The sequence below is a fragment of the Crassostrea angulata genome, chromosome 5, assembly GCF_025612915.1.
Source record: "Crassostrea angulata isolate pt1a10 chromosome 5, ASM2561291v2, whole genome shotgun sequence".
In the NCBI taxonomy this organism is placed as follows: domain Eukaryota; kingdom Metazoa; phylum Mollusca; class Bivalvia; order Ostreida; family Ostreidae; genus Magallana; species Magallana angulata.
Window position 1 is genome coordinate 10,000,754 of NC_069115.1, and position 15,814 is coordinate 10,016,567.

A 15,814-nucleotide genomic window follows, 5' to 3' on the forward strand; every position below is an offset into this window, starting at 1 on the left:
AAATTTCGTTATTATTCACCTCAAAGGGGCACAAAATGAGTTCGATATATCCGTTAATTCGTTATACATGTATCCGAATTCGTTATAACCGTAAAACTTTGCTAAGATTTTTTAAAGAATTTTACCGGGGGTTCAAAAACACATGGCTTTATCCAAAAATTAGCTATATCCGTGTTCGTACTAAACGAGTTCTACTGTATTCGATTTTATCAGGGTCGGTCTTTCGATTTTAATGCAAGAAATTAACATGCATTAGTACAAAAAATATAATTGGCTATACCTGTAATAAATAATTTAGATGCCCTTTCGCAATACTGAAAACAAGAGTTGTCAAAGTACACCATTGACTCCGAATACTTATGATGTGCATTCTGCATGGAAATGCGAATTCGAGGTAATATTGTTAAATAAACTGTGTCTATAATTTATTATAACTGTTACACATCTTAAATATGAAACCATATTTTAGAATTTAAAGAATTACTAATTCATCTTAAACAAAAAAAATGTTAGAGTTCTAGTCTTCTAGAACCAATTACATCCTCAAACATTGAGTAAAATAAATCATACTAACTTTCAATAAAATATTTCTCAACATTCAACTGATAAAATCAAGTGGCTGCTGGCTTTTAAGAAGCCATTTTGTCTGCAACCAAATGCAAAACTAATTTTAAAAGAGATTTTTACACATACAAAGTATATTTCTTTTTTTGTTTATTATCCATTTGTCTCGAGACACGTGGAGCACACGCGCCTCTGTTTGTGTGTTTGCGGCTAAAGTGACATCAAAAACAATATTGTTTATAGTATGAATAAATTTCGTATTTGATTTGATATTTTCATTATGTTATAACCTTCAATTTTTATTTTAATTTGTTAGGTCCTCTCCAAATTGTTAGCCCCTTTACCGATTAATTACTAAAAAATGACGAAAAAATATAAACGGCCATAATGAGTACTTGATTTCCAGCGAGTCAAATGTCATAAACAGGGTTTATTTACAGTCAGAAATTCGAGGATATCGATAAAAATGAAATAAGAAACACTTAAGTTAAATAAATGAACAGTGCGGAGATCTGCATCTATTTTTTACATGACAATTTACATGAAAAGTGTACATAATAGAAAAATAATGTGCATTTTGTCGCAATTCTGGGTACTGCACGTTAGCAAGAATACATACACATTCATGTACTACATGTACAGAATAGTTCAAATATAGATATTTGATATGAAAATTGGCATACTGAGTTACGTTTGGTAAGAAATAGCATATATTTATTTAATCTTTATCATAGACATACAAGAAATCATATTGACACAAGTGTCAAATAGGCCGCAAAAAATATAATTGTTTTATGAATCATCATTGGTTGTTTACATAAAAAAAACACACCACAAAGAAGAAAACAACGAATTAGTTGTACTAATTATATGGTAAATTTTAAACTATTTTCAGCAACACGTTTTGAAGTTTAACATTTTATTTTATTGTTAAGAATCAATTTCTAACGGTAATTGTATGACCATTGTCATAGTATGAAGTAATGGAGAACACAATGATTTGTACATTATTTTAATACAAAGTTCAACTCATCATTATTCTCTTGGAGATTATGTATTTCAAACCATTTTGATTTTTTTTTTTTGTTTCAGTGAATTAAATTAAAACTTACTGCATTAGTTTACATGATTTCAAGGGACCACATAATAAAATAGAAATGGATTATTTTAAGGTACATGTAAGATCATGCTCATCCGGCAGAATCAGCATAATTTTAAAGGTAAAAAATAAGCCGGAAAGTTTTAGAATTATAAATTATATATTTATTTCAGGTTGAGTTATTCACGGTAATTTATTTGCATTAGTTAAAAGAAATCAGGTTAGCTCAAATTTTCAGGTCACTTCAGATTTTCATGTCTTTAATACCGAGCGCAGCGAGAGGCGGGCGAAGCCCGCCTCGCGAAGTGAGGATTAATGGTAACACGTATATATAAGAAAATCAGTGAAAAGTGAAAGTTGAATCAGGGGTACTAAGGCCAAAAAAATATTCTTCCAGCCTGGGCGCCGCCATCTTGGCAGCCATTTTGTTTTTAAAAAGTTAGTTCGATCATTGATTGATCGGTACTTATCGATGTTTGTTGCCCCTAAACTCGATTAAATAAGTTCCAGTGTTTCAAAAGAAGGTTATTTGAATTAAAAGAAATTAAAAGGAAAACCAGATAATTTTCAATAGTGCTTTAATCAAGAAACACGACTTGTTCTATGTATGTCTTATCAAATTATCAGATGGAAAATAAAATATTAAGGTCAATTAACTGATCTTTTAGATACCGAATAAAGTATTTAATTTTATTACAGCGGCATTCATATGAATTAAATTGATGAACAATGAAAGAAGAAATAAAAAAAAAGTTCGGAATAACGTAACTCTCTTCGGCTATTTCCGAAGACAAAACTTGAACGTTTTACGTCTGAAATATGACGTCATAATGTACACTGAGCACGCGACGTTTGGTTAAACTTTGGCAAATGATTTGAGTAGGCAATTAGGCGGATCCTACTGTTTGCGTTTCAAATAAATTTCATTCTACAAAAATCAAACTTCACTGTGTTAAATATGCGCTCGGTCCAACGGTCACACCGTTTACATATTATTTTTGCGTAAGTAATTGATATAGATGTCATTCTATGATATTTGTCTACTACTTTTCATATGGAAATATAATTAACATATGCACAAAGTCATTTTATTTCACGCAGCGCATAGAAATTCAAATATATGAATCATATTAAATTTTATGTCATGTTGGTCTTTAGAATTTCAGATGTTTTGTATGTCCCGTATACCGATCCCGATAGATTGTTTAGAAAAGAATGAAAAACTCCGAAATTTTCCAAATAGATTATAGTCTTGATAAAAACGCGGCTACTTTATGACCTACTTTACAGGTACAAGTAAAAAAAAATATTATATTTCTAAAAGGTATAAAACATCTTTCTTCATGCAAATTTACTTTTAATTCATAGAAATAAGCAATCAAAATATTCGAAATAGAAATAATATGAATTCTATTTAAAAAAAAAAAAAAAAAAAAAAAAAAAAAACGAAAACAAAATTATCCCGCAGAAACGCAGTTACAATATTTAGATATATATCAAATAACGGTCCGCCTTCCGGAAGCCCGTAATAACGATATACAGGTGTATGTCTTCGTAAAACAATGTTTTCAAGTTTCCCGCTCATCTTGAAAGCAATCATAACGGATCGGGCTCGACATCCAAAAAACAAACAAAGAAACAAACAAACAAATAAGCATTTTTTGTCAATAAAAACCCTTCCGAGACAGTCGTTGTTCAGTAAATTTTGAATGGAAATATATTTTTATGATTTTAGTGGTTTGATTAAAAGTTTATACCTTGATAATGTTTTTGCATATTATTTATCATATCTTACGCATTTTGGTTTGCTAACGCGTCCGAGCGCCATACCCATTTTACCAACTTGGAAATCAACAATCGTCGATAAATTCCAAAATACGCATTGTTCTGAAACAATATTTGCAGCGAATACATATATACTGGTCCGTTATATATCCTAGAAATTTCAATGACATGTGTTAATTATTATCGACGGAAATTGAAAAATTTTGATCTGCCCCGGCCTTCATTTTGCCCCGGCCCGGGTTTGCCTACCCATTTTACCAAGACTCGCATCTATAGCCGGAAGACAGTGGCAACGAAACCGAAACTTTGCATAATTTGAAATTCCAAAATATTATTAACAGAAGTTTTTAGAGAGGACTTTCAGTTTAGTTGACCCTTTGATTATATTGCAAATCTAGTTTTCAAAAAGAAGAAAAGAAAAGGGAGAAGTTTGGAGGGAATAATAATGTTCGCAATCGTGTAAAATGCGAAAAATTAACATGCGAAATATAATTGTCTAGGTGCATACCTGCTTAATTTTAAGGAAATAATTTGGATACTTTTGCACAATGTTGAAAAAGAGAGTTTTTAAAGTATACTCTTGCATAAGAATACTTATGGTTTGTATTATCCTGCATAGCGAAGCGAAGGTAATCTTGTTTTACATAATCAGATAAGTGTAACATTTTATATATTTGAAAATGAAAATATTACATGCTGATTAATGTTAAGCAAATGTTAAATGCCAATTGAGGTTCTATAGTCTTCTAGAACCAAATACATCCTCAAACATTTGACTAAAATACATTGTAAATAACATTTTTTTTTATTACCTGCCAATATACATGCATGATGAAAGATGTATTTAAATTAATTGTCTTGTTGGGGAAAAGAAAGATAGTCATGTACAACACATTACTCATTAAATCCACTAAAAACTGTTAACTATGACTTTTTTCAGTTTTAACCATAAAAAATAAATATTTATGTGCAGTAATTTCCAGGAGTTTATGAATGGTCTAAAAATGGCTATTGCATTAAATTCAAGCTGTCAAAACTTGACATAAGATTACATACATCTACTTTTATGTATAACATTTCATCCATAGAAGTGTTGGTTTGTGGTTGAAACACATTACCATACATTAAGAACTTCAGTTTAAACTGTTCAATAAATTGTGTCTTGGAATTTGTAAAGATTTAAATTCCTTTGAAGCCTTAAATTTACTTATGTCTAGACTAAGTATATTTTAAGTATTGATTTGCATTGAAAATGTTTCAAGGTTATCTTTAAAACTCCAAGTGTATATCATGTTAGTTCTCGACGACTTGTCTTTTTGATGGTCGCGCCACGTTACAGTACCTCTATATGCACTCAGTTGTACTCATTATGCAATCTATTGGGTTTTGTAAACCTTGAAGTATTTACTTTAATCTAGATATATTAGTATTGATTTGCATTAGGAATGCTTTAAGATTACTTAAAATCCTTGACATATGTATTTTGTGAAGTATACTGTCCAAACTTGCTTTTTGTGGTCGAAACGCGTTACCATACCAAGGTATACACCCTAGTGTGCTTTATCGATTAAGTTTTGCAGTTTCTGGAAGAATTATAAATAGGTTTTGTTAACAATTTTCTTGTTATTACAATCCAGTCAATAATTTTTTTTAATCTGATTTTTTAAATCTTAGTTTTCAGTATCATACCCTGCCATAACTGTACAAATTTGATTTTGGACATGATAAACGTATCTGTAATACCAAAAAAAATTATTTACCCACTATGCTTTTTAAAATGATAATTTATAGATATTGCTCTCAAACAGATTGTTTTCATAATTTTCTTCTTGCATGCAAATTGAATTTTGATCAATTCATGGTGCTAAATTCCTTCTTTGAATCAATTGAAGTAGAGGCCACTGAACCGTATATCACAACTTTTTAAACTCCTCAGTAATATTTGTTTATCTTTCTGGATTGGATTGTAACATGGCTTGCATACATGCCTTGTCCTGTACACTATACCAAGTTGATAAGAAAACTATATTTGTTCTGCTCAGATTGTTTAAATGATAATTTATAGATATACTACAGTTTTGTTTGTCGATCTATTTGTAGTCGACGTGCACATTGGCATACATTCAGTAGACTTTGTTAGTTCTTTTATTCTTTTCAAATATCTTATCAAGTTTAAAAAACTCTTAAGAATGGTACATGCTATATAAGAAATCATTAAAGTTATTCAATATACGCAAGGGGAGGTCTAGTCTTGTTTGTGTTCAGCACCATGTTATTGATTTATAGCCCTACTTACACTCATTTTGTTTGACGTATTATCTATCTAAAATAAGAAAGTTCAAAACGACATTCTTGGACAAAAAAATATATTCAATACATTTAAATGCCCTGTCCTGTTCAGAAAAGAAATGATAAGTTAAGTATAAAGGATCAGTCATTCTCTCTCTCTCTCTCTCTCTCTCTCTCTCTCTCTCTCTCTCTCTCTCTCTCTCTCTCTCTCTCTCCTGAAACTTTAGAATAATGTTGTTTACAGCTAAAGATACACATATATGGTGAGGAATCAAAGATATTGATACTATGGTTAAAAATAGCAGTCACATTGCAAGAAAAAAAATATCAGTAAGCACGCCTGAGAATTAACTACAACAATAGTGAGAAATTTACAGAGCTGTTCTTAAAATAAAATAAGGTACCACATACTGTACAATGTACTGATACATGTGTGTATATACAAATACCAATACATGATGATAGATTTTGATGAAACATGTTACATTGTACTTAAACTTATCCCAAAGATTTTAGTTGATTTTATGGATTTTATATTGACAATTTGTTTTCTGATTTTTTTTTAATTTTGTTGTAGTTGCAAAAAAAATTCCTCAGTCTTTAAATATTATTATGCACATTATCATCTTCATTTAATATGTAAATAATGCAGTTGGAATTAAGATGAGAAAAATACCACAATGAAAGACTTCAATGTAGTAACATGGTTAATATTTCAACACTAAGAATAATTAACAACTTTCAATGAAAACAAGTGATTTACTTACATTTTTGGTTGCGTTGCATTCGCAGAATAATTTGGTGTTGTATACTGTAGATGTTGTTCTGTAAATTCACGTACGTTCATCACAATTTTTATCAACTTAAAGTATATAATGTACATCTGGTATTTGCATATTCCATTGAGCAGTGAAGTTGTTGAAGTTATTATTTTCAAGAGGTGGCCTATGGTTTGTTTAAAGAGTTGCTGAATACACATACAATGCTTCTACTTCTTAGATCGTTCTTGACACTATCTCTCTGGTGGATTTATATAAGGAACGTCTGACGTTGAAACTTTTAAAACTTTGATCCTTGTTCGCCCTTGTTTACATTCGTTACATCACCGGAACTACGGTTCATAATCAAACCGTTTCCCAGCCAATTCACACCCTACGGTAATTTACGACAATAAGTTGGTGTCGGCTATTTTACATTAAGTTTTTCAAAGTAAGCGCGAATTACTCTTCTAATTACGCATGCAGAAGTATAAATATACATTTACCCTGTAAATAAACATGTATGTTCATGAAAATTTGTAAATAAACAAATGTGTAAACATATATATATATATATATATATATATATATATATATATATATATATATATATATATATATATGTGGGCAATGTTAAATGCTCAGCCCCAGGAGCGGATCTAGAGGAGGGGTGGGTTAAACTTTCTGAAATTCACATAGTAAATATACTGAGAATAGGTCTTGCAACCCCCCACCCCCCACCCACCCGCAAACACAATTATTCCTCAGGCCTGCACTTTGTGATTTTTTTCTTCTGAATCCTCGCATGCGTCATACAACGTTATAAAAAAAAAATCGATCGTGACTAACAAATCACTTCTGACGATCTGTTTCAAATCTTTTGGGCTGGCTGTTTTCAGCCCCATTTATCTGTCCAAATATCAAAGTAGACTTCACATCTATCTCAGTTTTAAATTATTCAAAACTTGTTTCTTGTGTGTTTTCAGATTTTAATTTGACATTTAAAAAATAAATTTATCAAAAGTGGAGCTGTGTTGAAGAAGTGCCTTTTTTGAATAAATATAACATCAGATCATATATATTTCTGATAAATTTTACAGACAGTGGTAGCCGGCAGTAACTCATGTGAAGTAACAAGGTCAACAGTGCAAGTTGTAAATGGTTGTCCTGACAGTGAGAAGAGTTGGAGGGAGGCTGCAGTAAGGAAGAAATGTGACGTCCATGCCAAACAGTGTAGTGAACCCGAGAGGCTTGTATACCATTGTGTCATCAACCCAAACATCAACCAGATGCTGGAAGTGTGTGCATATGCACAAAACATAGTGGGAGGTAGAATACCAACTAATTTTTTTTTTCTCTCGCAATCTCAAATTTCATAACATCTTATCAAAAACAAATTCAAAATATTACTCAATGACATGAATATGCATATAAATCTAACCTTTTTGTTGATGTTTGGGAACAAGTGCACTGCAGTTTTTGCTATTTGATAACCATGTTAATGAAATTCAAAACAACAAACAAAAGAATATAGTTATAAATATCGAAAAAGAATTATGCTTACCAAACAAATATATATCAATAAAAGGAAAACTTTGCAAATCGGCAATAATATTAACATGACATTTTTTTTTGTGCCTTAATTGATATATTAGTTATACCCCCGGAAACGAAGTTTAGGGGGGTATAGTGGTTTCACCCTGTCCGTCTGTCTGTTTGTCCGTCTGTCTGTAGGCGCAACTTTGTCCCCCCCCCCCCCCCCTATAGATTGTTTTACTACTGCATGGAACAGTCTGAAAATGTGTACATATGTTGATCACCATCTGAAGATGTGCACCTGCAATTTTTTTAAGATCAGACAAGATTTAATGATTTTATGACAGTTTTCATTGTCCTTAATCTATATATTGTACACTAATGTTGAAAAGTAAGGGAGGTGATCCTTACAGATTTTATTAATTAATTAATAGTATTAAAACACTCTAGAATATATTTATATAAATACATCCAGATGGAGATTTTTTTTGTATTTATGTCTTTAACTAAATTTTTTTTTATAAGTATTCTATCAACTGACAATGCACAATTTTTGTTTGTCAATGCTAAATTTTGAAGAGCTAATAAGAACATCAAAGACAAGTGTGGCTGAATTCATTTGTCCCTAGGGGAGCGTGTGTTTAGGGAAAATTGATTATCTGTAAAATGGGTGATGGTTTTGGGGCTATTTTAAAACTGTTCCATGTAAACCAAAAGTTCAATCAATATAATGATAAATGATATCATTATTAATAAAGAAGTTAACTATTTTTAGAAGTTGTTTAAATTTATTAGTCAAGTAAATTGATGAAGTGACCCTATAGGACATTAATTTAAATGAAATTGAAAATTACTGATAGGATTGTAGTTGTTTGGCGATTTTAAAATTGTTTGTAATATTAAATTTTCTTTTTTACATATTTTTACATAGTATGGTAATTATGATAATGTATTGGGAGTTTGTTAAATTTAACAATCTCATCAAAGAAAAACATAGTCCTATGGGATAAATTTTCTGATATGGAGTTGTTCCATGGCCAGGAGAAAGTGGGGAAAATTTGAGACAACTAATTGCATCTGTCATGACTTTTATTAGAAAGATATTCAAAGTTTTATCAACAGAAGAACATTGCTTGGCTACCGGTGTTATATAGTGCCTTTTCCCCCTAGCCATCTTTCCCCCCGGAAAAATGGCTATATAGCAGTTCTTCCCCCCGGAAAAATGGCTATATAGCAGTTTTTCCCCCACGGAAAGCTGACTATATAGTGGGCTTTCCCCCTTTTTATAGCCAGATTACCCCCACGGAAAACCTACTATATAGTGGATTTTCCCCCATTTTTACTTTCCGGCCATGTTTATTGCAGACCATTCGTGACAATAATTTGCAATAACTTATATAATATTAATTTCTCACAAAAAAGGATAATTATGGCATTTATTAATACATAGAATAAAATACATGGTTTTTCAACCCCAAATATGGACTAAGGCATGCGGCTTCATAACATGCATGTGTCATCATCGTTTATTTCACCTGTTCTCACCCCTTTTACACGGATTTCGGAATACCTCGAATCTTTTTCATCTAATCGATGCTTATCTACAGTTTCAAAGACTTCGACGTTATGAACACGTGAGAATACATTTGAGTAAAAATACGCCGGTTTGGAAATTTAATTTTCCAATGTATTATCATCAATGTATAAGCTTCTCCCAGGGAACTAACTGGCCAATCTTGACTTAATTTTGTAGAGTAAGGGAATAAAGAGTGGAAATGTATTACTCCCTTCGTCCAAAAGGCTATCAGTTTTAAATTAATACCGTTAGAATTGACGATCTTAAAACAATTATATATTTCTTCTTCTAAATATCAAACGGGAGACAGGATGCAATATGATAAGAAACTGATATGTTTTAGTTTTACTTTGATTGATGGGGTTCTAAATCATGGTTAAGGGGTATTTTAATTATGTATTAAAAGCATGTGTAAAGTTTGTGTTTACCATTTCGTTTTAAAGTTACGCATATTCATATTTTTAAGCACATTTCTACGAAACGCGAGATATCATGATGTAAACATTTTAAAAAACAATGAAATGTCTTCACAACCAGAACAATGTCGGTATCTTTGCTGGTTACTTTGGAAAATGTGAAATGGAGCCTGAACTAACTTTATGTTTATATTGTCACTCACTATTTGCTAAATTTTCCACTTTTAAGTTTGCAACGTTTTTAACGTGATTCATAAATATACAATTTTGAAAACGATGCTATATAAATAAAGATATACGATTCAATTACCTAAAAAATGTATACTATTTGTTTCATATTTTTGCAATAAAAATTTCCTTGTGTACCATATTATTTCTTCGAACAATTAAACTAGAGTAATTTAAAAAACAAAACAAATACAAAAAACAACCAACACATATATTGTGATGAGCTGACTTTTTTTAAATATAAGCTTGTTCTTCTCATCAACTAACAAGTTAAAAAGTCGTATATGCGCTTAGGTTGGTTATTTATTTTTGATTTTCGGTTTCTCCTTTTATGAATAAAAGTTCATTGATTTATTTATCTAATTATTCATTATATCATTAGTCATCTTATGAATTTATTAAATGTTTTGAAGAATAATGAATTATACCCGCGTACCTTTTTAAAAAATTTTTGTTCGTAAATTAAAAAAAAACGTTAACAGCAGAATTAAACGTAATTTTGAATCATTTTGATAAAGAAATATATGAGTGATTGTGTATTTTTAAATAATGTTTTTACTTTTAGATGACCGTAAAAATATGTTCATGTGGTCGTCTATAGTTTTTGAGATATGAGGCCCTAAAAAATACATATTCTTTATAATTGGATTTCAAACATCGGGCTCGAAAACAACAAAGGCCCCTACCCTGCATGGGGGTTTAATTTTTCGGTGTCATCTACTAGTGGTATACCACTATCACTGTGAGAATATGGTTAATTGGTCATCTCTAGAATTTGAGGTTCGGGTCCCCACAATGGAGTTTTAATCACCAAGCCCTGAAACATCAAGGGCCCCTACCCTGAGAGCTGAAATTTTCAGAGTCATCTTCAAGTGGTAAACCACTGCCACTATAAAAATATGGTGATATGGTCATCTGTAATATGAGACATTGCACCCTAAAGAATATGCACTATAATTATTATATTAGGATTTTGAAAATCGGGCTCTGAAACATCGGAAACAAAATTTCTCTAAAACAGAGGTTTAGCCTGGATGAAATTTTCACAAACAGACAAACAGTCTGATAGATTTATCAAGAATTTTTTAAATCATTCTCGTTTAATACAATTTCAGAACACAGAATTATGCATATAAGTGTATAACTTGTGAAACTTTTTTCAATAAGTTACATAAATTAAGTTCTAAACTTTCAGCATCGTCTATGAAAATAATAAATCGGCAAAACGAAACTTAACCTGTATAGATGAATGCAGATATACATGTATGCAACCTGGGAGTGTAGAAACATTGATTTTAATCCTTACTGGATTTCCATATATATTTGTTATAAAATCTGAACCAAAAACGTGAGGGAGAAACCCTACTATGGGGGAAAAGCTACTATATAGTAGCTTTTCCCCCCGGGGGGAAAGGCTACTATATAGTAGGTTTTCCGGGGGGAAAAGCTACTATGGGGGAAAAACTGCTATACAACACCGGTATTTCCATTTACTGCAAAGGGAGGGTTATTGTCATTTTGTTGGTTTTTCTTTAAAACTATTAAATTTTTAAAAAAAGTCATCAGATACAAAATTTGTAAATGTACTGTTATACATATGTATTTACAGTGAAATTCTGACAATTTTGATTTTTATTTTCTTTGTTTACTTTTTTTTTTTACAATTCTAGATTTTTTTTTGTATGTGTTCCAAACCTTTATTATGCAATTCAATTATTTGTCCCATTTGAAATTAGCCTTGCGGGGGTATTAGTCCCATTAAGACAGTTCTAGTTAAATATTTCTTCCTTAACATTAGCATTGTATAGTGATCTCTTTCTTATTTATATTTATAGGCAAATGTACAAGCTACAGTAGCAGTGGAAATGTGATTCAGGAGAACTGGAGTACAGACTGTTCAGAATTTAAAGAGAATGATTGCCCACTATTTTATCGTTCAAATGTAGCTTACAAGTGTAAGTTTATCCAACACGAGTTGAAAGCTTAACCGGCGTCCGTCTGTCTGCCTATCTGTCCATCTGTAAACTCTTATATTTCTTATTTTCCCAAACACCACAGAGACAGTTACAACTAACTTGGGCCGGTGCATCATTTGATAAATGAAGTTTCAGGATTGTTAAAAAAAATTGACCCGATGATACATTTTTGTCTAGGGGTTCGGGATGGGGTAATAACAATAAATGGAATTAAAGCTGACATGAATTCAAACATACGTATTATTTCCCTTTTATCATTAATCCCCTTATATCTCCCACTACCGCCATATTAGTTGTATATTTTTATTGTTCTCCTCATCGCTAAACACCACTATATAACGCCTAGAGCAACATTCAATCTTCATCGCATTCAAAACTTCCATTCACCCGAACGTTACATTTGAAGAAGACTTGTAAAAAAAAAAAAGGACAACTACTGCACTGGTATGAAATATCCAATGAACGACGAAACAAGACAAACTGAAATTCAAGCACAAATATTCTAATAATCCTCGATCATTGTAGAGTGTTTTTCTGTGTATGTTATACATGTAACATCGCACATGCGCAAACTACACGCTTTGGTAGATCGAGCAATGACAATTACATGCATGGATTTTTGAAACGAAGTGATTTTGTAGAAATCGATAAAAACGATGGTACGTTGTTAATTTCTTTGATTCACTATCATTTACCTACTGTGCTGTTTGTGGTGCCGCTTCAAAAAGATGTGAATATTATGCACGCTGTATGAACGACACACGTGTTCCATGTGCAAGCGACGTAAGGCAGCACTATATTTGCAAAATAATACAAAAACCTTGGCAATTTTTTCAAAGAATGAATATATTTTGTGGGTTTTTTTATTGTAGCTTTCTTTTTTCAATTTTACAAACATTTTTTCTACACTGTGTGTTAGCACCCCTGCGAATGTGTTATGAATGTTTTCTTTATCGTTGCTAAGTATGTAATAAATCCAGAGGTTCTCGAATGAAAGTTCACGAGACTTCATCGAGATTTGTTCAGTTCCTGTGAAATTTCGAGCGCAAGTATAAGTGTTCGGATAATATTCTCAAAATACGTAAGTACTGGTCGTTTTTCATATCATATCCTACATGGATTTATGTTAAAACATGAAACTTTAAACCTTTTAAGATGTATGTCTTATTTCACTATCAAGCGGTTATTTACATTAAACGATAATACTCAGAACAGAGTTACCGTTCGTGTTCAACCACGTGTATAGTGGTTGAAAATATAAACATTGGGTTGCTTAATAAAATCATGGCCATGTTTGGTGCTTGTGGTGTGCAATACCTTGTTTTTTGAAAAATAGTGGGTGTTTGTTTTGCATTAAAACTTAGTATATCGAGCCATTTTCAAGGAACATTCTGCATAAAATAGTATAGTCTGTTTCACTATTGATGCTTTTACTAGGTCAGGCGCGGATCAAAAATTAATCCTCAGGGGGGATCCCTACACGCATGTTAATTGTTGCAACAGTAGAAAAAACTACTTTTTGTATTGTTGCATTTATTTCTAGAACACATATTATCCACCAATTAATGGAGATAAAGTTTAAAATCAATAAACCTCTAGATTTTATATTTTACTACAAGTACCGACATTCTAGGAAATAGACTCTACACACGAGGCCTGATTTTTACTGCGGAACTGATAGGGTCAAATAAAATCACGTGTTCTAAAATTTAAATGACAATAACATTCGCAGGGGTGTGTAGTTCATGCATTAGAAGTCCGTGTAACCTGAATGCTTCGATCTGAAAGCAACCGACCGTAACTTCCTCGACCGGTATGTATACCCCAGTGGCAGATGAAACTAATATGGCGTCCAAATTCTTTGATGAATTCATGTCAGCTTTAAGTTGGAGTTTTTAAGTTTGTATCCTCCATTGGTATGGACATTTTGATTAGACGACGTTTCCCGGCGTGGAATTAACTAAACCTTTTCTTCATGTGTATCTTTGATTTAATCAAACATTCTTGCAATGCAAAATGATTTTGTATGTTTTGTATGAAATACTTGAATGGAAAATAATGAAGAATTGCAATTCAAAACGTCAACTAGAAAAATCATAAAGCTTGGTATTGAATTTACAGACTTGATCCAAAACTAAGTGATTAATTTAAAAACACATGCATATTGTTGATTATTATGCCTTCTGTCAGTTTGTCACTATATATTCAATACTCATCTATTTTCACATAGTATCAAAGGATTTATATAGCGTAAGCATACTATGCCGAAATAGAGTACGGCAAATATTTTCAACGAAAATCTTTCAAGCGCCGACAGCGGTATTCGAACTCACGACGCTAAAATCATTTCATCTTGAAGCCTAACGCGTTACCGCTACGCTTTAGCCGTTATTATAATTACCGGTATTTATATATAAAAAACGTAGATATATACGACTGACATCAAGCAATTAAAATAAATCATTTTTACCAAAACACTTCATTATTGACGGTAATTTTAAAGTTAAAGTTTCCTATAAACTTTTGAACAAATTGATTGAACAATTTTAAAAGAAATTCTACATGAGAATCACAAAAACGCTTTTTTAAATGACGGTTGATAAAGAATGTTCAAGAAAAAAAATTCAAAGAGATTTCGTCTGCTAAGCATTTCGAGTTTTCTCGGTAAGGCCAAACATCTCTCATTTCTTGAAAACAACATAAACCTTTGTTGACTTTTTATTGTACAACAACTTGTTGAATAAAACAACAATCAAATCAATTGATTAATTTGAAGGGGAAAAAAACGCTTGCTTTTCCGGTGATTATTTTTAGCGACTTGTCAACACTCGAGCGTCACAGCTACTTATACCAAAGCACGTCAGTATATTCAACAGTCGGCTCGTGCACTATGTATCAAACCCTGACTACTATTTAGGCATAGTACATGCACAACACAACACTATTATATAAATATAACATTAAAGTTGATATGTGAATTAAAGCATAGTATACCTTACTGTTCCACCTGCATTGATTATTGTTATTGATTTGGGCAGTATGACAAGTTTGATGAACAGAACTGTAATGTCAGACTCTGTTAAATTATTTGTATGTTATTAGCCATTTTCTGTTTCAGACCAAGGATGTTACCAACTGATAAAGAAATCAACAGCAGGTACAAACAATTCAGTGTCTTCAAGAAATCCAGATAATGTAGTTGTCTTTACAACAACTTCAGCAAACATTTCATCAAACATGTCAACAAACAAACATGTGAACATGTAAGTGGTATGTGGTACAATACGTTATGTGTAAATGGTAAATATGTTTAAGAAAAGGGTAAAATGAAAACATAAAGGGATACACTACGAAAATCTTATATGTTAGATAAATTTTAAAGTATACAACAATGTGCATACTGTACTTACTGGCGAATAATGTTTTGTTTTCCCTTGACAGAAATGTCACACTTTGTATTGGTTTATACATGACACGTGACTGCAGGATATATCTATATGTCCGTCTTGTGATAATTAATATTCGGCAACATTGCCGCCATTAACCGACGCTTCGCCTACTCGACATTTCATATTACATGTTTTTAA

The 15,814-nt window shown here is 31.7% G+C and overlaps 1 protein-coding gene across 1 annotated transcript; it reads left to right on the forward strand.

The window, feature by feature from the left end:
• Positions 1 to 3,699: 3,699 nt before the first annotated feature.
• LOC128183786 (uncharacterized) lies at positions 3,700 to 15,494 on the forward strand. Its single transcript, XM_052852940.1, has 4 exons — positions 3,700 to 4,077; positions 7,596 to 7,824; positions 12,087 to 12,206; positions 15,346 to 15,494. Exons 1-4 carry the CDS (start codon positions 3,997 to 3,999, stop codon positions 15,492 to 15,494), a joined length of 579 nt encoding a protein of 192 aa, XP_052708900.1. The 5' UTR covers positions 3,700 to 3,996.
• The last annotated feature ends 320 nt before the right edge of the window (positions 15,495 to 15,814 follow it).

Excerpts from the sequence above, each read along its gene's own strand:
- LOC128183786 (XM_052852940.1), top strand. The coding sequence starts at position 3,997 with ATGTTGAAAAAGAGAGTTTTTAAAGTATACTCTTGCATAAGAATACTT. Across the intron at positions 4,078-7,595 it reads TCCTGCATAGCGAAGCGAAG|ACAGTGGTAGCCGGCAGTAA; the intron begins GTAATCTTGTTT and ends TAAATTTTACAG. Across the intron at positions 7,825-12,086 it reads TGCACAAAACATAGTGGGAG|GCAAATGTACAAGCTACAGT; the intron begins GTAGAATACCAA and ends TTATATTTATAG.